Source organism: Petaurus breviceps, unplaced genomic scaffold (genome assembly GCF_028583685.1).
Source record: "Petaurus breviceps papuanus isolate PSGF00001 unplaced genomic scaffold, PetGlider_PUasm1.0 139, whole genome shotgun sequence".
In the NCBI taxonomy this organism is placed as follows: domain Eukaryota; kingdom Metazoa; phylum Chordata; class Mammalia; order Diprotodontia; family Petauridae; genus Petaurus; species Petaurus breviceps.
The window spans coordinates 13,640,666-13,663,744 of NW_027185697.1; the positions used below are offsets into that span (position 1 = coordinate 13,640,666).

General features: G+C 49.1%; 2 protein-coding genes across 2 annotated transcripts in view; both read left to right on the plus strand.

Annotated features, from left to right (window-relative positions):
* LOC138145764 (zinc finger protein 62 homolog) overlaps nt 1-22,342 on the plus strand; it is a 76,512-nt gene extending 54,170 nt beyond the window's left edge. The window contains exons 4-12 of the mRNA XM_069067387.1: nt 8,052-8,163; nt 8,269-8,320; nt 8,529-8,669; nt 8,791-9,074; nt 9,739-10,190; nt 11,394-11,482; nt 12,734-12,818; nt 18,034-18,147; nt 18,837-22,342. Of these exons, the coding sequence (XP_068923488.1) occupies nt 8,052-8,163; nt 8,269-8,320; nt 8,529-8,669; nt 8,791-9,074; nt 9,739-10,190; nt 11,394-11,482; nt 12,734-12,818; nt 18,034-18,147; nt 18,837-19,672 (2,165 nt within the window). The 3' untranslated portion in view covers nt 19,673-22,342. The remainder of the gene's footprint in view (nt 1-8,051; nt 8,164-8,268; nt 8,321-8,528; nt 8,670-8,790; nt 9,075-9,738; nt 10,191-11,393; nt 11,483-12,733; nt 12,819-18,033; nt 18,148-18,836) is intronic.
* The window catches only part of R3HCC1 (R3H domain and coiled-coil containing 1), a 30,320-nt gene continuing 27,652 nt past the window's right edge, over nt 20,412-23,079 (plus strand). The window contains exon 1 of the mRNA XM_069067389.1: nt 20,412-20,525. Within this exon, the coding sequence (XP_068923490.1) occupies nt 20,412-20,525 (114 nt within the window). The remainder of the gene's footprint in view (nt 20,526-23,079) is intronic.

The following is a 23,079-nucleotide window of genomic DNA, read 5'->3' on the forward strand; positions in this document are numbered from 1 at the left end:
TTTGTGTAAATATCTAAGCCCAAGAACCATCCTCAACAGATAATCAGTCAAGGAATTTTTGAAAGAAAATTTGTAGTCTATAAATAACCATGTGAAAAATGTTCCAAATAATTAATAAATGAATGCAAAATAAAGCTGCTGAGATTTCCCCTCACTCCAGGCAAAATGGCAGAGATAAAAAAAGATGGAAATTGTTAATGTTGGAGAAGCTGCAGGAGAAAGACATCCAGGTGCACTGTTTGTTGGTAGAGTTCCCAACTGTTTTCGATTTTAATTTGGACCTGTATAAGAAAGATGCTGCACCTGTCCCTGCTCTTTTATCCGGAGATCCCACTCCTAGAAATACATCATATGGACATCAGACAGAAACAAAGGCCCTTTATAGACTAACCTATTCACAGCAGCACTCTTTGTATTAGCAAAAAGAAACAAAAACCCCTAAAAACAAAAAGGGTGCCCATCATCTCAGGAATGACTGAAAAAAACTGTGGTATATTAACATAATGGAATATTATTGTGCAGCAAGAAATGAGAGATTCAGAGAAACACTATTGTAGAGCAAAATAAGCAGAACCCATCAGCAAACTTGCATTAACCACCTGCTGTGTGCCAAGCTCTGGGGATTCAAAGAAAGATAAAATAATCCCTGCCCTCTGGAGCTCACAGTCTAATGGGAGAGAGAGACAGCATGCAAACAGTTACGTGTCACAAAAATTGGGAAAACCCACAAAGGAAGGCACTAGAATTAAGCAGGACCAAGAAGGATCAAGTCCTTGGAGAAAGTGGGTTTTATCTAGGAACTGATGGAAGCCAGGAGTCAGAAATAAGGAGGGAGAGCACTCTGTTGCTGAGGTACAGCCTGGGAAGGGGCCTGGAGTCCTCAGGACATGGGGTGAGTGTCTTTTTCCAGGAATAGCAAGGACTATCACTGTATCAAAAAGTGGAGGGATGTCAGAAGACTCACAAGAGAAGGGGAGGCAGGTGATGAATGGCTTTGAATGCTAGAGGATTTGTAGCTGATCTTCAAGGTGTTAGGGAGTTATTGAGTGGAGCCTGTAGATTAGGAAAATCATTGTGATAGATGAGTGGAGCATGGACTGGAGTGAGTCAAGACTTAGGGCAGGTAGACTAGCCGGCAGGCTATTGTTGTGGTCCAGCATTGGGGGGATGGAGGACTGCATCAGCGTGGCGGTGATGTTAGAGGAGAGGAGGCGGCATATGCATATTCCAGAGATGTTGGGAAGTAAGATCAATGGCCCTTGATGGCAGATTGAATGGGGTTGGGGGGGTAGTGAGGAGTCAACACCTAAGTTTCAACACTGGGTAACCTGGGAGGATGCTGGTGCCCTCAGTAGAAACAGGGAAGCTTGAAAGTGGGGTTGGGGGGGGAGGGAGTAATGAGTTCATTTTAAGTATGTTAAGTTTAAGATGTCTACAAGTCATTGGGGTTGAGGTGTCTCATAGGCTAGTGGATGGAGATGTGAGACTGGAGGTCAGCAGAGAGGTTAGGGCTGGATACCCATGGGAGCTGGTGAAATCACCAAGTAAAGCTCAGAAGCCTCTTGAACAACCAAGGTTAGCATGTCACCTGGATAAAGATTCAGCAAAGGAGACTGAGAAGTAGCAGTCTGATCCGTAGGAAGAGAACCAGGATCAGTGTCCCAGAGAGAGTGAAGGACCAGAGTGACTGCCAGTGTCAAAGGCAAGAAGGATGAGGATTAAGGAAAGGCCATTTTGGAGAGAGCAGTTTCATTTGAATGACAAGTTGGAGGAAAGCAGAGGTACCCATTGCAGATAGCCCTTCAAAGGAGTTTAGCCATAAAAGGCAAAGAGATACAGGAAAATAGCTGGTGGGGTGGACGGGCAAGTGAGGATTTTATGAGGATGGTGAGACAAGGGCATGTTAGTGGGCAGTAGGGAGTCAGCTAGTAAATAGGAAGAAGAGACTGAAAGTAAGTAAGAGTAGGGGATGGCTTGTGCATGTCGAGGAGTTAGCAAAGAGAGCATATGTACAGTGACCATGGATGGAATGATCAGGTGGCTAAAAGGAAGCAAAGCTTCCAGCTCGTGGTAGGTGTTTAATAAATCCTTGAATAATTTGGGTAGTAGCAAAGCACTGCGCAGGGGAGGGAGAAGTAGGTCATGCAGTTATGGAATGATTCCAACAAATTGTGGGGTCAGCTTGGTGGCACAGTGAAGAGAGCACCTGCTCTGGAGTCAGGAGGACCCGAGTTCAAATTCAGCCTCAGACACTTGACACTTAACTAGCTGTGTGACCTTGGGCAAGTCACTTAACACTAATTGCCTTGCCTCCCCCTCCCAAAAAAAAAAATCACAACTGTGGTATCTGAATAGAATGGAATATCCCTGTGCCCTGAGAAACAGTGAGTGTGAAGAATTCAGAGAACCACAGGAAGCCACACGAATTGATGCAGGGTGAGGAACACAGAACCAGGAAAGCAGCATAGACCAAGATGATGAAGATGACAGTGACAACAAGAATGTAAAAGGAGTGAAGACAGAAAGAAAGGTGCGCGTTGTGTAATCCTAATGACCGTGCTTGGCTTCCAGAATGAATGGGACGCGGCCTGCCTTCTTTGCAGAGGTGGGAAGAAGCTTCAGGCATGGTATGTTACATGTATTGTCAGTCTGTTGGGTTTTTTCTCTTTTTAAAGTGTTTGTTAGGGGTGGCCAGGTGGCTCAGCAAGTAAGAGCACCGGTTCCAGTGTTGGGACGACCTGGAGATCGAATCCCGGGCTCAGACACTCAGCACCACACCCAGAAATAACTGGCCGTGTAACCTTGAGCAAGTTACTTAACCCCAATTGCTTTAAAAAAAATTAAAAAAAACAAAAACAAAAAAAAATAAAGTGTTTGTTGCAAGAGGTGGTTTGTTAGGAGTGAGGAGAGATATATTTGGAAATGATTATGATGATATAAAGATCTAACAAAAATGTAAAGCTAAAATAAAATAGCGAGTGCTTCCTACTCTTGGGGGCTACATGATCTTCCTGGCCAAAGGAAGCCTCCCTCTGGCATTTCCAGCCCAACTTGCAGATACCTTCAGTTAACTCAAGATGTAAATACTCTCTGGTCAGTCATTCTGCACCCCCTGGGTGTCTTCCTTCAGTACCAAGGGAAAAGCCACAGAAATCTCTTCTGTGCTCCAGGGCTGAATTACTAGACTAAGCCTGGTATGCTTTGTCATTCTGCCAGAGACATGGGAACACTATGGATACTTACACAGAAATTTCCTCCTAGGTTTTAAATTTAGAAGTTTCTCTAAGGCTTCATGTTTTCTACTACAACCTAAAATCCAAATAGGGGGAATATCATAAAAATTGGTTTTAACATGAGTTCACAGGTTGTAAATAATGGAAATTATTTTCCTCTGAGAACCCTAGGCCATCCTTCTCTCACGGTCATACAATCTCTGGTGATTGTATGATTGATCTCCAGCCATAGAGGTGGAAGACCTTAGAGGCGATCCAGTCACACCCCCTCCTTTTACAGATCAGTAAACTGAGGATCCAATGGTGGTGTCACCCTCTGGCTTCAGGTCTTGATCTCTCTACTTCTCCATTGCCTTCCTCCTAAATAATAGGATAAGCCTTTCATTTTCATTTCCATCTGGTGAATGGTGTCCTTGCAAGACTTAGGTCTTTGCCATCCATAAATCGAATTCTGAGAACAGATTTTTGTCCTCACTGTTGAACATACCTTTAGAATGGGATTGTTTCTTTCCTGGCCAGAGAATTTCCTGCTCAGCACTGCCTATAAAGGCTTTGGGACACAGAATATTCTTCACTATTAAATGATGATAAATTCTTCTCTGAAAAGGAGGAGGTGGGGCAGATCATCTGATAAATACAGACTCCTCAGTAACTTCTCCCCCTGTTGGGGGGGAAAAACGGGACCCCGATAGGTTCAACAGGGCATCTGGAAAGAATTCAGCCCAGCCTTTCTTGGAGTTAAGAGTTGAGAAAGTTTATTAATACTCCATTACAGCGGGCAAGAGTCCTTTAGGGGACCTGCTAATGAGAGGGGTACATGCTTTTACTTTTAAAGGGTAAGGCTGCCATTGTCTGGGCTGACCAGAGGGAAGAAACCTCAATTCATAGATAGTTTAGATAAGATTTGGGCCAGGCGGGAGGAGACATGAGGATCTGGGCCAGACCGGAGGAGACAAGAGGGATTAAGTAAGAACAAAGGATTCCCAAGGTGTTGCCTAGGCCTAGTTCGGATAGGGAGAAGGGGCAGAGTCGGAGGTTGGGAAAGGAATTTTACAGATAACAATTTTATAATACAAATTGCAGTTACAATTTCAGACTGGTTTCACAAGTTGGTTTCACAAATTGACCTAGACCCCAGGTACCCCATCACCCTCACGGGAGTAAGGTAGAGTCCAAGAGTGGACCCTGTTTCTCTCTCCCTTCAGCTTGGCTGAGTATAGAGCCATTGTGGTCTTGTCCAAAAGCTGGTTTGAAGAACTATTAATGTGAATGTATCTGTGAAGGACCAAGGCAGAGTTTACAAGCAAACAGAAACATTTCAGCAGATAGGCCTCCAACTGTCCAACCATTACATCCATACTTAGTCACCAGAAAGGGAAGCATCAACATCTGGGTTTTCAAAAGGGGAGGGGGGCGGGGCTTAAGGGCTGCCCAGAGTCTCATCTGATCAAGTCACACAACACTTCTCAAAGTGAGCTCCAAAACAAAGCCTCACATCAGGGATTATATAGTCTTCTCCCAGGTCAGAGAATTTAACAACCCTCTTGACCCACTGCCCAATCACAAAGCACCAAGGTGTGGGCGGTCCTGAAAAACAAGCCTCCCTCCACAGGCTCCAGGTACACTTAACCTAGGGGCAGGGAAGATCTTAAAAATTTACATTCCTATACTTCTTTTAGCCTTCACCCTATTAATGCTGAGCTGTGTGAGCATAACCCTTTGCAAGTCAGAACTCTGAGCTCAGACGTGATAAACTTCAGCCTCCTGAGTAGCTGAGATTACAGGCTTACTCTACCACACCAGCTTGGCTAGGCCCTGGCTGGGCAGTGCCTGGCCACTGCCGTTGAATGTTTTGAAATGCTACAAAATGAACTCTGGATCCCAAAATACTGAAATTCAAATAGCTTTTCCTGACTTTATCCCTGAAGATAAAGCACAACCATCCTAGTTTTACATGGCAGGGAATAAAAGGGATTCCACAGATTACAATTTTACAATACAAGTTGCAGTTACAATGCACAAACTGATTTTACAAATTGGTTCTACAAATTGACCTAGACCCCCGGTACCCCATCAGATCCAATCCATAGGTTATCCATCTGCAAACAAGCCATGGTCCTTAAGCAGGATTTGACTTTTCCATAATATATATTCCTTTTTGTAACTAGCTAATTTACGTAGACTAGAAACAGAGATCCTGCAATGTATCACAGACACACAGTCAAATGAGTTAATAATCAAGAAGGTAAATAGGAGACCTCCTGGATCAACAGCTATTGGAGTGTTGTGCAGTAACAGAGAGAAGACATCAGAGCTGGGCAAGAAGGGAGAGAAATGAACCTGCAACCCATTTAGTCCTTGAGAAGGAAGGAGTGCCCATCTAAGACTGAAAGACTAGTTTTGTAAAAGATGTGTAATGGGGGTGAGGGAGAGAGATGGCCCTGATGGGGTACCTGGGGTCTAGGTCAAACCAACTTGTAAAACCAGTCTGTGAAGTTGTAATTTGTCCTTTCCCACCCTTGAGCTCTGCCTCTTCTCCCTATCCCACTCTCCACCTAGGCAACACCCTTTGACCCCTTTTGTTCTTACTTAATCTTTTGATTTCTTCCCAGGCCTGGCCCACACCCTCCTTTATCCTTGCCTTTTGTCTCCTTGACGACCTGGCCCAAATCTTATCTAAACTATCTATTCACATGTTCCTCTGGGTCAGCTCTGACCTTTGTCTATTCATTGAGGCCCCTCCCTTCTGGTCAGCCCTGACCATGGCAGCCCTACCCTTTAAAGGTAAAAGCATGTACCCCTCTCACTTGCAGGTCCCCTAAAGGACTCTTGCCCGCTTCTTCACAACTTCTACAACTCTCACTCCAATTAAGCCTGAGACCTTGAATTCTTTCCAGACGATATTGCAGGTTTTCTGGTCTTGGATAAGATCAAAATATCTGCTGAACCTATTGGGATCCCCTCCCCCATCATTCCCTGTCTTTTAATGTTTATTTCCAGGCTAGCTTTGGTTTGTTCATGGTCTGATAGGGCAGAGTTGCCTTTCACTGGAGAGTCAGGCTAGAGGGTAACCAGATGACATGAAGTCTCTTAAGAGGCAGGCTCTGAGCTGGAGTGGCACAAGGAAGCCAGAGGTCTGGAGTGGGAGACAAAGAGGAAAAGAAGTCATGAGCTGCCTTGAGGTCATATGAGGTTAAAGCTAGAGCAGAAGTGGTAGTGGGGCCCTCCTTCACCACTGCCCCTCCAGGTCCTAAGAGAAATTAGTAAATGTCTGGTGTCCAAAAATAGCACCATCAAGGCATAGAAGCATCCTTAGCCTTCCCTACCTCCCCGATGTTACTGAAGCTGGTTAGGTCTTCCTCTCATAGTGTTAAAGATCCAGGGGGAAACTCAGGAGCAAACCGACTCACTGCCTCTGGTCCCTTCAAGAGTTGGAGGTTATAACCTTGGGAAATGGGTGATGAGAGTATTTCCTGCTACATTTAATTCTATATTATATACTTTTAATTCAGTATTTAAAGTACATGTCCTTTGCTGTTTAATCACCTGTGTTTCGTTATGGAATTAAGGATTTCTGAGTGGTGCATTGTAACTCATGTTTACCCCTTGAGTGCCATGGACTTGGAAGTGGTTAAATGTTGGACCCAGCTACAAATACATATGGTCTTTGATCTCTGCTCCTTCAAGAATGTGCCTAGACCCTGAGATAGAGTTGAAGCATCCCCAAAATCCACAGTCTTAATTCTGTATCTCAGAAACAAATCAAGTGCACTTAGGAGGAAGGCATCACATGAGGGGAAGGATCTTTGTCAAAATACCCAAACGTTAAGGTTTCCCAAGAAGCAAAAGAGACTGAGGTCTGCAGACCATATCTGTGCCGAATGAGTGGAGCTTAACGACAAAGTTAGGCAGAACAACCGCCAGTACTAAGACTATGGTTTAACGACAAAGTTGGCCGCAAAGGGGAGGCGGATCTCAGTAGATACATGCTGCCCAATTATCTGAGTTATTTGTTCACACGGAATGAACATAATTCCTGTGCCCCAGGAATTCTCCCTTCTCCTTCTAGAATGCTTTGTTCCCAACTACGGAGCCCCAGGAACTCCTTTTTAAAAGACTTGGTTCCCAAATATTGGTCCCAGGAACCTCTTTCTTGCCCAATTGCATGAGCATACATACAACTCCTCTCTGCCTTTGACCCATCCTTACTCAGCAGTCAAAATGAGATTCCTAACCTGCAGATCTAACCATGCCCTCCCCCCCCCAAATACATGCACACTAAACTCCAGTGGCTTGGGGGTTTCCTTCCAGTCCCAGCTTAAATCCGGCCTTCTCCAGGAAGCCTTTCCTGCTCCCCTTGAGTGCTAGGGTCTTCCCGCTACGGATGACCTCCCATTTATAGAAACCGTCTGTATTTTGTCTGTACAGAGCTGTCTGATTGTAGCCTCCCCCATTACATTAGATCATAAGCTCCTTGAGGGCAGGGGCTGTCTTTGTCTTCCCGACGCTAATTAGGCACAGTGCCTGGCACACAGTGGTGCTTAATCAGTGCTTGCTGAACATAGCTCTAAATGTAGCTGTGAAATAATGGCAGCGAATTGAGGCCACGGATTAGTCCGGACTGGGAAGCGCTGCCCCAAACCCCAAGATGAAGCCTAGAAGCCAGCTTCTGCTCCCAGGACAGGTGGAGGCGGAGACTGCACGGAGGTTGCCATGGCGACAGACGCCCGAAGCTGCCCGAGGAAGGGAGGGGAGACAGACAGAGAGCGCTGGGTCCATGACTGGTGGAAATGCACATTGTGTCCCGCCCCTCCTCAGCAGACGACCGCTTGGGAGACGAGGAGAGCCGTGAGAACTTAGGGGAAAGGGGCGGAGCCTCAGGGCCCGTTGGTGATTGGGCGTCCGCGTGCCCCGTGACCTTCTGGGAATCGTAGTCAGGTAGACTCGCCTGCGCCGTCTGAGGATGGAGATGCGCGCGCAGCCCCGCCCCCACATCTCACTGACCTAGAGCTCGTGGAGCCGGTCGGCGGTTCAGGTGGGTCCGGAGGGACCCAGTGAGCGAGTGTCCGAGCTCCCGGCCCTTGTCGGTACGGCCGGCCCTGGGCGGAGGGTGAGGGGAGGAGGGACTCTCGGGGATGGAGAGAAGGGGTACCACTCGAGATGGGGGAGAGGCGGCCTGTAGTGCTGCGGGGACCCTCAGGGGTTGGGGGAGGGGCGGCCCTTCTGAAGGGGGGTCCTGGGGGAGGGGGCCTTGGGAGGGAGGAGTCATGAGGACCACCCCCTTGCTCTGGGCAGGTGGGCGGCCCTCGGGGGAGCTTAGAGTCAGACTGCAAGATGGCCCTAGTGTTCGCAGATGGGGAAACCGAGGCAGAGCCATGGAGTGGCCGGCCGGCGCTCACCCCCAGGCTGTCCGAGCCCGATCCAGGCAAAGGCGCAGTCCGTAGGGAAGAGCTCCCACCCCGGGGCTAGGACCCCGAATCCGAAGGCCTGGACCCCTGCCGGGGTGCCTCAGGCCGGACAGCTCCCGCCTTGCCCTGCCCTGTGCTGCCCTCTGCAGATGGCCACTGATGGGACTCCCCTGCCCCGCCGCGGTGCACTGAACCCCCCCCCACCCCCCGCCGAGGGCTCCCCCTGCTTGGCCCGGGTGAGCCCCGAACCTGGCAGCCTCCCCCGGCGCTGTCTGGCCCAGCCCCCGCCTTTTACAGAAGAGGAAACTGAGGCCCGGGCCCCGCGCGTGGCCCCACGGCGCTCTGGCCCCGGAGATGCCCAAGCAGTCCCCGGACTGCCGGCCCGTGCGTCCGCCGGGCGCTGTCCGCCAGGCACGGTCCGGGTGCGGAAGAGGCTCTGTTCTCCCCATTATCGTCTGGCATCCTTTCAGATAATAAACTGCTCACAAGCGCGCCCTTTCCATGTCAGGAAGAAAGTGGGGCCAGAGCAGGCCCCTGCCCTGTGACCTGTGGGCAGGAGGGAAAAGGGGGGCTCAGAAGGTGGTCCTGCCGGTCCCTTTCTTCACGGATGGAGCCTAGCACCCTTACAGCTCCAGGGGGGGAGCAGATGACTGGCAGTGAACCCCGCTGCGAATCTTTGTGCTTGTGTGAACTGTGTGTGTGCGCGCGTGTACGTGCGGGTGCGAGTGTGTATGTGCGTGTTTGTGTATGTGTGCATGTGTGTACATGTGTATGTGCACGCGGGCGTGCGTGTGTGCTTATGTCTGCATACGTACGTGTGTTTGTGTGTGCACGTGTGCGTTTGTGCGCACGTGTGCACATGTGTGCAGGTGCACGTGCCTCTTTGGAGCCACTTTGGACCTGCTTAGCAGCAGGACAGAGATATTACTTGGGAATGACTTTTTGTCCATTTGTATATCCAAGAGCCTCAGCCGTTTCTCCAGGAACTTGGGATAAGACTGTGGCCAGAATTACCGGATACTTTTTGCTGACTCCTAAACATCTTTCCCCACAGCAATGCTTGGTAGAGTATACAGATGCTTAGCCTGAGTCTGAAGGGGATGGGCCCCCTGGTGGGGAGAAGGCTTTGGAATACAGACTAAAAGCCTGGGCCTGGCAGAAGTCATGGCTGTGGTTGTCCCGAAGCCCCAACTCCTTCCTCTGCACAAACAAGACAGTGTCCTGAGACTGGATATCCCAGTGAATCAAGAAACTGTGCTGGGTGATGAGCCCGTGGACCCCGAAGCTTCTCGGCAGAATTTCCGGCAGTTTCGGTACACAGCCGTGACGGGGCCCCGCGAGACCCTGAGCCAGCTCCGACAACTCTGCCTTCAGTGGCTGAGGCCTGAGGTTCACACAAAGCAGCAGATCCTGGAACTCTTGGTGCTGGAACAATTCCTGACCATCCTGCCCCGCGAGATCCAGGCTTGGGTGAAGTCACAGCATCCAGACAGCAGTGAGGAGGTCGTGACCCTGGTGGAGAACTTGACTGGGGCGCTTGAGCTAAGAGGTGAGTGTTCAGGAAACATGGGCAGTCGGGGAGAAAGTGAAGAAAGGATTCTCCTGCTGGCAGGAGACCAGCCATTGCCAGTGTTTGGAAACTGAACATGAGGTCACTCTTATGAAATCACCCAGCCTCATCCTTGCAGCTTTTGTATGCACATGGTTTGGATGATGGGAGAGACTTTCTTTCCCAGGTTGGGCCCTCCCTTTTGGACAGAGTATGGAGCTGGAGCTGGACAGAGCCTCCAAGGTCTTCTCGGCTAGACCTACCTCACCTGAGAAGAGGTCCTTCCCAAAGCATGTGCTGTCATCCCACCCATGAATAGATGCTCTGAAAAGTGGCTTTGACCATGTGTTATATTTATAAAATATTTCATTTTCTTCTCCCTAGAGTCCTCTGAATAGGTTGTCTATAGTTGTCCCCATTTTATAGCTGAGAACACTGAGGCACTAAATGCTGCAAAAGCTCAGTCACAGATCTCCTGACAGATTTGGCATTAGCACCCTGGCGTTCTGATTCCTGTCCTATCACAACTAAAGTATATTGCACCTTGTTAAAGTCTTCTGTGTATATATGGTTGTTTCCTGTAAACTTTACATATTTATTCCATACTTATTTTGCAGATTAATAAAAGAACTTGACCCAGAAAATATTCTTTTGATTATATGAAAGTGAAAATGCAAAAGGGTGCAGTGTGTTATACTGAAAGCAGCCCTGGACTCGGGAATCAGGAGATGTCCAGGTGGGGCTCTTGCCCCGATACTCAATAGCTCTGTGACCGTGGTGAGGTCACTTAACTTGGTTGTCTGAGCCTCAATTTCTCCACCTTGACAGTACAAATAGTGATCTTGGTAGTGTCTATCTCACACAAATACCGTGAGGACCATGTAAGATAATGTATGTAAAAGCCATTTCCAAACTTAAAATGATAGACAGATGCCAGCTATTATCACAGGTCACCCAGCACATTCAGGTATAGAGCTGTGAATGATCCCCTCTGTTTTGTAGGCTGGAGATCATTGCCTTGAAACCTGTTTCAAGCACTGGGCCCCAAGAAAGCCATTTGTACAGTCTTGTCTTGTAATCCTAGGAGAAGATGGAACTGCCTTCGGGTTTTACTAATTTCTGATGCCTGCTTAGTGTGGGGTGATTTCTGACCCTGTGACTTGGGGCAGGACTGGCCTTCACAGCTCTTTTTCTCTCCTTCAGCTCAGCCTTCTCAAGGCTCAGGCCTTTCCAACCAAGGGACCACAGAAGATGGAGAAGAGCCCCATGCTCTCTTGCTCACTAGTTCTCAGGCGAGTTTTTGTTTCCTCACTCTCTCTCCCAAAATGTTTCTTCCATTCCCAGATTGTGAACCTCTTTCTTTCCCTCATCTATAGGCTCTCAGTTTAGCCATCGCTCTAACCAAGTGAATGGGTCTGAGCCCCAGGAGCTCTGGGGAGTGCCAGAGGGAAGAATGCTCCCTGCTCATTGAGCCTCTAACAGCTAATTTACCACCATGTGATTGCTGACCAAAGTCTCTGTGGCCTCTGTGCCTGAATGAGTCTGCCTGTGACACGGGTCCTGGGCTCTGCTGCTACTGAGGCCTGAGGGAAGACTTGGTTTGTCATCCCTGTAGTGTTTGGAAGGCCACATTCCAGAACCCAGGGGCTTAGCCAGCCCCAGGGCCAATTAGATGATACAACACAAACTCTTTCTTTAAAACATTTTCATTCTCATAGTCTTCCTTTTAAAAATGTCTTTACTGATGTCTTTTGTATTATATCTCATTTCTGAATACATCCCTTCCTTCCTCGATCCAGAAATCCTTTTTTTGTAACGAAGATTAGAGGAAAAAAATAGATACAGATAGATAAACAAAACCAATGTACATGCTAACTGTTTCTAACATGTATGCAACATTCCTCATCCACAGTTCTCTCTATCCGGCTCAATACCCCTCCAAAATACACAAGCACACACATGCACACGCGTGTGCACACAGAAACACACACACTGAAGAAAGGGAGATACATTTTCCTAAGTCTGCTTAGGGGCCAGGCTTAATCATTATCATTGCACATTGTTCAGTTTTCTTATTACTATTATTTATTATTATTTTTGTCTCCATTTTTGTACTATGTATATTGTTTCCTTGATTCTGCTTTAGTTTATATAAACCTTTTCATGTAATCGAAACTGTTTAAACCTGTCAGGCCAAGTCAGCATCGTTCTTTTGGTGGGTACTGTAGAATTTAAATCCCCGTACTATCATCTCTTCCAAAATTCGCTTCTTGTGCTGCCACATAGGCTGGCCTATTGGCTTGGTTATGATTCTGGCTCCCTAACCCCCGTTCCTAGCCTCAGGACTTTGGGACCATCATGGGACATCACATTGGAGGTCGTCATGAATTGAGTACTAGAACAGAAGGCTGTGTGCATCAGGGCCTACCATTTTTTTCCTTGACACTCCCAGTATCCCATCTACCTCCTGGAAAGCCTTTAGGTATGCATGGTGTCTCCTGCTTCTGGTAATATTCAAGGATGTGATGGTTTATTTCTCCTAGGATGAATGGAGACAGATGAACTCTGCTAAGACAGACACATACGAGGATACAAAACAAGACAAATGCTGGAGCCTCTTGTCATCAGGTAAGAAAGGCTTGCCCCAGTGTTCCCGATATCCCTAGTGGATCATCTTCTGTTTCTCAGTTTTCTAATATTATTAGATATGTTTAAATTCTTAGTTGAACATATAAATATTCCCTTCAGCAGACATCTGTGGGTGCTGGCATACAGCAAGTGTACAAATAGGGAAATAAAGGAAATTTAAGGAGTGGGGAAGAGGGCTAACCAGAAGGCTCTGGAAAGTCTAGAGAGGATGGTCCTGGAGCAGAACCTCGAAGGGAGTGAGGGATTCTAGGAAGGAAGGAGATAAACAGTTATTAAGCACCTACTGTGCGCCAGGCACTGTGCTAAATAAACACTTTACAGGTATTGTTTCATTGCATCCTCACAACAGCCCTGCAGGGAAGGTGCTGCTCCTATCCCCATTTTACAGGTGAAGAAATTGAGCCTGATAGGTTCAAGGACTTGCCCTGAATCACCTGGCTAGTGTCTGTGCCTTATGGTGCCCCTGGCTGCCTCTCTTAAGAGGCAGAAGTGAGGAGAAGGAGGAGGAATCTAGAAAGAAGAAGAGCCCATGAAAAGGCGTGGAGATGGGAGAGCCAGTCTGTTCAGGGACCAGCGGGTGGGACAGTTTGGTACATGAAGGCAGGTGCTGTGAAATCAGTCTTCAAAGATACCGTGAATCAACATTTATTAAGTTAAGTGCCTACTGTGTGTTGGGTACTGTGCTAAGCCCTGGGGTAAAAGAAGAGGGGGTGGCTAGGTGGTGCAGTGAATAGAGCACTGTTCCTGGAGTCAGAAGGACCTGAGTTCAAATCCAGCCTCAGACACTTGACACACTAGCCTTGTGACCTTGGGCAAGTCACTTAACCCCAACTGCCTTGCCTTCCCACTTAAAAAAAGAAAAAAGAGGCAAAAGACAGCCCCTCCCCTCAAGGAGCTTTGAATTGAAAGGTAGAGACAGGATGCGAACAAACATGCACAAACCTCTCTACAGAATCAATGGGAAATAATTCAGATGGCGAAGGCGCCAGGATGAAGAGGGGTGGGGGAAGGCTTCCTGTAGATGGTGGGATTTCAGTTGGGATCTCAGGAAGCCAGGGAGGTCAGATGAGGAGGGAAAGCTTTCCAGGGATGAGAGGCAGCCAGAGAGAATGGCTGGAGTGAGCAGTGGAGGGTCTTGTGTCACTAGATCCAAGAGGACGTGTGGGGAGGATGGTCTGAGAAGCCTAGAAAGGTGGAGGGGGCAGGTTAATGAAGGACTTTCCACCGGGAGGCAAAAGGGACCCGTGGAGCTTGTTGAGAAGAGGTTAACACGGTCCCACCTGCGTTTTAGGAAATTCACTTTAGTAACTGAATGCAGAATGGACTGGAGTAGGGAGAGACCTGAGGCAGGCAGGATCCCCCAGCCCCCCGCAGCTATGGCAGTAACCCAGGCATGAGTGGGTGAGGGCAGTGTCAGAGGAGAGGAAGGGCAATTCTAGAGGTGCGGCAGAAGTGAAACCCACAGACTTTGGCTGTGCTTGTGTGTGGGGGGTGGCCGAGAAAGTGAGGAGTCTAGGTTGTGAGCCTGAGGGCCTGGGAGGATGGGCTTGCTCCAGTCTACAGTAATAGGGAAGGGGTGGGGTGGGATTAGGGAGAAAGGGGTTCAGTTTTGGACATGTTGAGTTGAAGATGTGCATTGGCCATCTGTTTTGGGGTGTCGCAGTTGGAGATGTGAGACTGGAGGTCAGCAGAGAGATTAGGACAGGAAATAATCTGATAATCATCTGCATAAAGATGGGTCATTAAATCCATGGGAGCTGATGAGATCACCACGTGGAGGGAGAAGAGAAGAGGAGAGGACCCAGATCCCTGAGGGATACCTGTGGTTAGAGAGTGTGATCTGTAAGATTCAGCAAAGGAGCGATCAGCGAGGTAGGGGGAGAGCCAGGAGAGAGCTGGACACACACAAATGTCCTGAACAGAGAGGAACCAGTGGATAAGAAGAAATTGAAAATTAGTGAAAGAGTGGAGATGATGGGGGAGGGGCAATCTGCTGGAGGGGATGGGATGGGATGGGATCACTTGAGCAGGTGGAGAAGTTAGCATTCATTGGGAAGGAGTAAGGCCACTTCATCACATAAGACAGGGCTGAGTGGCAGGAAATTAGGAAGAGGGAGCTCGTGGTAAATGGCCTCAATTTTTTCTGTAAAACATAAGGCAAGGATCTCAGCTGAGAGGGTATGGTGAAGGGGAGACATGGGAGATTTGAGAAGGATTGAAAAGATTTGGAAAAACTTCCATGGAGCGTGGGAGAATGAGCTGATGATGGAAACATAGCAGAATTGCCTAGTAGCAATGAGGGCCCAATTGAGCTTACATACCATAAATTTTGTAGTAGACCCAGTCAGAATGGTTGCATGGTTTTCTCCTTTGTTCAGCAGCACATACAGGAGTGAAGACAACAAATGGGGGGAGTGTCCCAAGGCTGAGGATTGGCTCGCTGTAATCAGCCATTTTATAAGGCGGTTGGGGATTCAGGAGAGGAGGGCAGCATGTAGTTAAATTGCTGTGCCAAGGAGTCAAGATGGGAAGAAAAGGAGAGGGGCTAGTACAAGGGAGACGACCTGGGAGAAGATCGAGGGGGTGAAGGCCGTGGAGGTCATAGTGTGGGTACGTAGGAGAAGGAAGAGGGAGAGGTGAAAAGCCCACAGATGGGGGTCGGACATCGGAACTCTTGAATGTGGAGGCAGGCCATTTGTGGGCGATGGCAAGATCAAGGCTGTCACTGTCTGTGTACCTGAGGGGAAGTGCAGGAGTCGCTTATGGGGGGTGTTTGTGTGATGAAGCCTCCCAGCATGGGGTCAGGAGTAAGGGAGACAGAGAGGCTGTGAGCCAGCCCGGAGGGGGACTGGGGGCTCTGGGACAGCAGCTCCCAAGATTTCGGGTGCGTGGGTGCTATGGAAAGCACGAAGCTCAGAGAGAGGCTGCAGAATGTAGGAGAAGGAAAGAGCCGTGTGATGGGAAACAAGAGCATCCCACTTCCTCTGTCCGAGCAGCGGGCCACGGAGAGTGCGTGAGGACACTGCCAGCACTGTAAGGGCGGGCCACGGAGAGTGCGTGAGGACGCTGCCAGCCCTGTAAGGGCGGGCCACGGAGAGTGCGTGAGGACGCTGCCAGCCCTGTAAGGGCGGGCCACGGAGAGTGCGTGAGGACGCTGCCAGCCCTGGAAAGGCGGGCCACCACGGAGGGTGCGTGAGGACGCTGCCAGCCCTGTAAGGGCGGGCCACGGAGAGTGCGTGAGGACACTGCCAGCCCTGGAAAGGCGGGCCACCACGGAGGGTGCGTGAGGACACTGCCAGCCCTGGAAGGGCGGGCCACGGAGAGTGCGTGAGGACGCTGCCAGCACTGTAAGGGCGGGCCACGGAGAGTGCATGAGGACGCTGCCAGCCCTGGAAAGGCGGGCCACGGAGGGTGCGTGAGGACGCTGCCAGCCCTGGAAAGGCGGGCCACGGAGAGTGCGTGAGGACGCTGCGGGCCACGGAGGGTGCGGGAGGACGCTGCCAGCACTGGAAAGGCGGGCCACGGAGAGTGCGTGAGGACGCTGCCAGCACTGGAAAAGAAGTCCATGGAGAGTGAGTGAAGACGCTGCCAGCACTGGAAAGGAGGGCCAGGGAAAGCCAGGTTTCATAGGAACTAGTACATGGAAGGAGTAGGAGAGGAAAAGATTTAAGATGAAGGGAAATGTGTTGCCTGTGCAACAGGTCTTCCAGAGGACACAGTGAAAGCAGGTGTGGGTGCGGTGAGGTTGGAACTCTCTAGTGGGAGGGTCATGAGGGATCAGGTGGCAGAGGGTGTGGGATGGGTGGGGATGGTGATTGGCAGGAAGTCAGCATCCCTGGGCTGTGCCGGGTATGAGTGGGGGGCACCCCTCCCCCGTCCTCAGAGGTAGAGCCGGAGAGGGGGGGCCTGGAGTAGATGTGAGGCTTGCTCTTCTTGGTCCTTGAGTTTTCTCCCCTTCCCAGTTGGGAGATGGGGCTGGAAGCAGGAGGTGACAGATGGAAGACACTTGACCCAGCCGGTAGAACCTTTCCGCAAGGGACCCACTGTGCCCAGCAGGAGGGGCTCTGAGGTCTTATCCACTGTGAGGCGGCAACAAGACATGGTGGTGTCCCCAAGCACCAAAAATAGGAAAACTGGTATCCGACAGATAGAGAGGGTCCCCTTTGATCTTCCCCACAGCCCCAGGAAGCACCTGCTGTTAATACCCCCATTTTACTCATGAGGAATCTGATGCAGACTGAGGGGAAGTGAGTTGCCCAGGGTTACCCAGCTAGTCAGTGTCTGAGGTCAGATTTGAACTCGGGTCTTCCTGACCCCAGGCCCAGCCCTCTATGTGCTGTACCAGAGATGAGCAGTCGAAATACTCAGAAGATCCTAGGAGACACAGCCCAAGAAAGGAACCAGAAACTCAGCCTCAGGGGTTGGTTGCTTCTGCCGGGGTCACAAACAAGAAATTGAGGTGCTCACTGATGAGAAACAGTGACATTCATGCACAAGAAACAGGTGTGGGCAGAGTAGCCTGGGATCTCCCCACATCCTGCCCTGTGGGCCACACGGACTGAGCGTGCCGTGGCCTCAGCCCCCAGATCAGTTAGGTCGAAATGCTGAGGTTTGCAAAAGGCAAGGGGGACCAGACTCGTTCTGCTTGGCCCTGGCAGCAGAACCAAGAGATGGGTTAGACATTGCAAAAGGGCTCCTGGAAGCTTGATCTCAGGCAAAATGTCCTACGAGTTAGAGCTGCCCAGCAGTGGAGCGGGCGTCCTCGCAGGCCTTCAACCAGAACTGAATAATAGGTGACTTGTAGAGTCCAGTGTAGAAACAATGAGTGTTCTCTGGCCTCCAGAGGCCTTTCCAGCTCTAAGAAGGATGCAGGAGCCTCCCTTTCCGCCTGGGACAGGCGGGGGCCAGGAGGTCTTCATGGAGGAGGTGGTAGCTGAAAGGAGGATTTCAGCAGTGGGGAGGTAGAAAGAATGTGTGTATTCTACTGATTTTGCCTGGCCCACAGCAGGTGCTTAATAAGTGCTTGCTGCCTGACTGACCCTCTTCCCACCTGGGCGGGTCAGTGAAGGGAAGGGTGTGAGCCCCTTCCTTTCACCTTCCTGGCCTGTCTGCTGCAGAATCATCCCTTCCCCTTCCCCCACACAAGATTGAGGGCATCTGCCTCCACATGACCGCGTTCACTTCCTCTCCCCAGGAGTCCCAGTTCCCAAACCCGATGTTATCCCTGAGCTGGATGGAGGGAAGGAGCCACGGATCCTGGCTGGACAGGGAACCGAAGAGCCCCTGGGCCCAAGGGGCAACTGTCCAGGTATTGGAGTGAGGGCTGATTAACATGCATGGAGTTTAGAAGCAATCACTGATGTGATGGCCTCTCTGATCTACTCGGGACGTCTCCTCCGTCTCACCACCGTCCTGTGCAGCCAGAGGTGACTGGAGACATTTAGCAGAGATCCTTGTCTGTTACCATTCCTCAGGCACTGTTTCTTTGCCTTGCACATTGTTAGCCAGTAAACATTTATTAAATGCCTACTGTGTGCTAGGTACTGTGCTGAGCACCAGGGATACAAATATAAAAACAGACAGTCCTTGTCCTCAGGGAGCTTGAAGTCTGTCGTGGGAAGAACACAGAAGGAAGCTGAAAGCGGGGGTGAGGAGGAGCCCCAAGGCCAATGACAAGGTGTTCCCAGTAATGGCCCCTGGGGCCAGGGGAAAAGTCCCAGAAGAGGACCTTGCCAGCATCCTCAGCTCATCCCATCCTGCCTTCTGCAGCCCCCTGCTTGTTCTGATATTCCTCATCAAACCCATCTTGCTAGTGTGCCCACAGCCTTCCTGGAAGGTTTGGCATTCCCCAGAAGGCTGGGCCTTGCCCTTTGCTCATCTTCTTACCCTCTCTCCCGTGGAAACAGGTCTGGAGGCGTGGTTTTCGGTGTCATTTTGTCATTTCCACTAGAGCATTTTCCCTTCTCCCAGTAAAAGACTCTTTTTTTTTTCTTTCAGCCTGGGAGACTAGAACGGATTTCAAGGAGCCAGCTGCTCTGGAAGATGTTTCTGAAGCAATCATACTCTCAGGATCAGTAACAAAAAGGCCCAGAAGGAATATTGCCCCAATTTCCACATTAAGAGAAGTGGGTGAAAATGAAGACAAGTTAGGGAGACAGAAGGTAAGCCCTGCTCGAGTGAGTCCCAGAAGGGCTTTGTTCCCACGGAGTTTCAGAAAAATGACGTTTTCCCCCAAGATCACCTGTGGGGAAAGCATCCATGAACTGGATGGAGCCTGGAGAGCCTTCGGTCCGGACTCAAAACTGGACCCCCCATCAGAAAGGCCCAGCAGACCACGCACACTCAGTGCACGTGGGAAAGTCTTCAGGCAGTTTTCAGACCCAATCAAGTGTAAGAGAATTCGTGTAGGTCAGAAAGCTTATAAGTGTAAGGAATGTGGGAAAATTTTCAGTGACTGCTCAACCTGTATCCGCCATCAGAGAATCCACACTGGAGAGAAGCCCTACAAATGTAAGGAATGTGGGGAAGCCTTTACGCGAAGCACCTCCCTTATCGAACACCAGAGGACTCACACTGGAGAAAAACCCTATGACTGTAATGAATGTGAGAAAGCTTTTACCCGTCGCTCTTCCCTTATTAAACACCAGAGAGTTCACACTGGAGAGAAGCCCTATGAGTGTAGCGCATGTGGGAAGGCCTTCAGTCATGGCTCGGCACTCATCATCCATCAGAGGATACACACTGGAGAAAAGCCCTACAAGTGCAACCAGTGTGTCAAGGCCTTCAGTAACAGCTCAGCTCTCATCAGGCACCAGCAGCATCACAACATATAGCAGAGCCGTGTTCGTGGCACGTCTGTCCATATGTGTTCCAGACAGGGACAGTCCCATTGCTGCTTCTGCCTGCAAGGACCCACGGAGGCGAGGCACACAGCGAAAGGGAGCAGGAAGCCTTTTTGCTGCTGGCCTTTTGTCCCTGTTCCCTTATCAGATTTCCCCAGCTCTTTGGTTCTTGTGACCTACCTACCCTCCAGATCACCCACTTTGGGCATTAGTATCCCCTGGCCCAAGTTCCCTTCTGTGGCTTATATTTATAGATGCCCTCCTTCTGATGTTCGTGGTCTTTATGTTCATGGGGCAGTCTGTTTCCTCAAGAATAACCTGACCCCAAATCTATTGGAATCTCTTGGTTGACTGGTGCCTCCCGTTCTATTTCTTTTCTTCTAAACTTAGTCACTGTTATTCCATGTGTCCAGTGTCTCAAGCTTGGCCACTTGTCTCACCATCCTCTCCCTTGTCCATTGCACCCATTGCCATGAATTCAGTGATCATTGTATTAAGGGTTCTGGGGGAGGGAGGGTGCATGTGCACACACATCATGCTAACCTCTCCCCTAATGTGTAGTCTTGCATTTCTAGCTGCCTCATCTACAACTCCACATGAATAACCCACCAAAGCCTCAAAGGGATATTTCCAAAACCCAAATCATCTTCCCCTAAAAACCCACCCCTTCAGATTTCTCTTTATGTTTATAATCCTCCCATCCCACCAGCTCCACAGCTTTGAAATATCGATGTCTACATTGTATGGTGGAGAAAGTGCTGGATTTGGAATCCAGAAGGTCCTGGTGACAGTGAACAAGTCAGCTGTAAAAGCTGAAAACCGTCCTGAAGAACGAGTCTCACAGGCGTGATGAGTATTAGGATCCTGGGTTAAAAGCTGGAAGAGACTTCAGGATTCATAACCAGGGGACCATTATTATTATGATTTTTTTTAACATTTTGATAAGTGTTTCAGCTTCAATTTTACAATACTCTACATTTTACTCATTTTAAAACTTATTCTGAGGAGAGGCCCATAGGCTTCACCTGATTACAGAAGGGTCTAGGATCGTCAGAAGGCTGCGAGCCCCCATCTGGTCCAACCTTCACAATTAAAGCTGAAGCTGCAAGCCCAGGGTAGCTGAGGGATGTGTGTAAACAGTGGACAAGCTGAGCCGCTGTGTGCAGGCTGGCTCCTACAGAATCTACGTGTGGGAGGAACAGGCCAAGCCCAGCTGTGGACTCCTGGAAGGGGGCTTATCCCTTCTTTGAGATCTTCCTTCCCCATTTTAACAAAGCAAAGCAAAGTGCTTTTCTTTGTTCACTTTCTTGTCTGTTTTGGCTTCTTCCACTGTATTCACTGCCCTGATATTCCTCTTCCAGGCTCTCTCACACTTTTATATTTATAATCATTGGATCTTTGATCAAAAACTGGAGAGGACCTTAGAGGCCTCCTCAGCCACCCCCTTCATTTGACAGATGGGGAAACTGAGGCCCAGAGATGTGTAGTCACTTACCTAGAGCCACACAGAGTAACAAGCATTCAGCCTCAAGTCCCTTTGACTCCAAAGCCAGTGTTCTTCCCAAGGGACAGCAAGGCCACTCCTGTCCACTGTTCGTTTTTCAGTGCCAGGATAATGGGTAAGTTTCCTGGGCACCCACCTCCATCTCTTTAGACAAAGCCCCCTTTTCCTCCTCAGAACTATTTCTCTTTGTTTCTTCAAAATTTCATTCTTGAGAGCTTCCTATGCCTTCTGGGCAAAGTGTGGAATTTGAGTCCATGGGATCCTGTTCATTCTTTCCCTGAGCAGCCCTTTGAAAGTTCTCTCCCCAAACCTGGGGTGGATGGCGGCCTCTGCCCTTCCTCCCCACCCTGCCCCTTGTTGGTGAGGATCGCATCCAGAATAGAATTTCCCCTTATTGCCCCCTCTGCCTTTCGAAGGAGGAAACTCAAACATCTAACGAACATGTGCTTTGGATTCAAATGGAGAGACTTCCAGGGAACTGAGGCTCTGTCCCCTGCTGGAGCATGCCTCTGGCCTGTGGTCTGCCCCAGCCTCCTCTGGGCTTTCCCTCGTCCCCAGGGCTCTTGAGCCTTTTTCTGCTTCCCACAGCCTTCACACAGATGCGGTCCCTACGCCCCGGGGTTTCTGGGTTACCTCCTTCCTGCAGAGACTTTCTCTAACACAGAATGTGACCCAGCCCCATTGAACCTACCTTATTGTTTGGATTAAGCCTCGGGTTCTCCACAGAGTCTGGTGATGAGTGTCACATGTGGCTTCTTGCTAGAATCCGAGGTTCGTCTTGTTAGCAGTAGTTTGTGCGTGTGTGTCCACACAGCCAGGGCTTGGGGTTTGGTCACTTGCTTCTTTCTGAGATTTTTGTTTCTGATGCACTTCCTTCTTGGTGTCTGCCTGGGTGAGTGCACAGAGGTGGTTTTCCCACATGACTTTCCTTTCAGTATTGATGCCCTTGTGGGTGGTGAATTTGCAAGACTTTAGGCAAACACGTTCTTGTCTTTACCTTTTTAATTTTTTATCCTAAAGTGAATGGACACTAAAATAGGAGAACATTTCCAGATACAAAGTAAAACAGAAAAAGGATTATGTGTAAAACCATGTGTCTGTTCCATGTAAATTGCTTTTTTAAAGGGATATAATAAATTCAATCTGTTCCTTTCCAAGTTCTGCTTGTCTTTATTTCCCTCTGAATGTCCTGCTTTTCTCTTCTGGGCATTTTTACCAAATACATCAGTGAATCTTGGCTTTTTTTCTGTGACCGTCCTATTGCTTCCTGTGAACCTCCCTCCCCATATGAAAAGACTTCACAATTCTTGTAACAAATAAGTATAGCCAAGCAAAACAAATCCACACACACACATATAATATACATATGCATAGGCTGTCTATTCTTTGCAGCCCTTATTGGCTGTGCTTTATCCCACCCCTCTGTCCACAAATCCAAATCTTGCTCTCAGATGCCAGCTTCTTACTCAGTCCCCCAATCTCCTTTTGCCTTCTGAATGAACTCCTCACCTTTGATAGATAGCAGTGATAAAAACATCACATTACCCCAAAGACTTGCCAGGTGGCGTAGTGAACATGTAGAACCCAGTCCGGAGTTAAGAAACCCTGATTTTAAATCCTGACTCAGACACTTAACTGGCTATGTGACCCTTGGCAAGTCACTTAATGTTTGCCTCAGTTTCCTCATCAGTAAAATGGGGATAATAGTATCTACCTCCCAGGGTTGTGAAGGAGGATCAAATGAAAATATTTGTAAAGCACTTTGCAAACCTTAAGGTGCTATATAAATGTTAGCTATAATTATTTTAATTAAGTACTCAGCTTCTTGTCCAAGATCTTGTAATTGTTGGCACTGCTTTCTGGGTTCCCTTTGGAAGTATAATTTGTGCTTTGT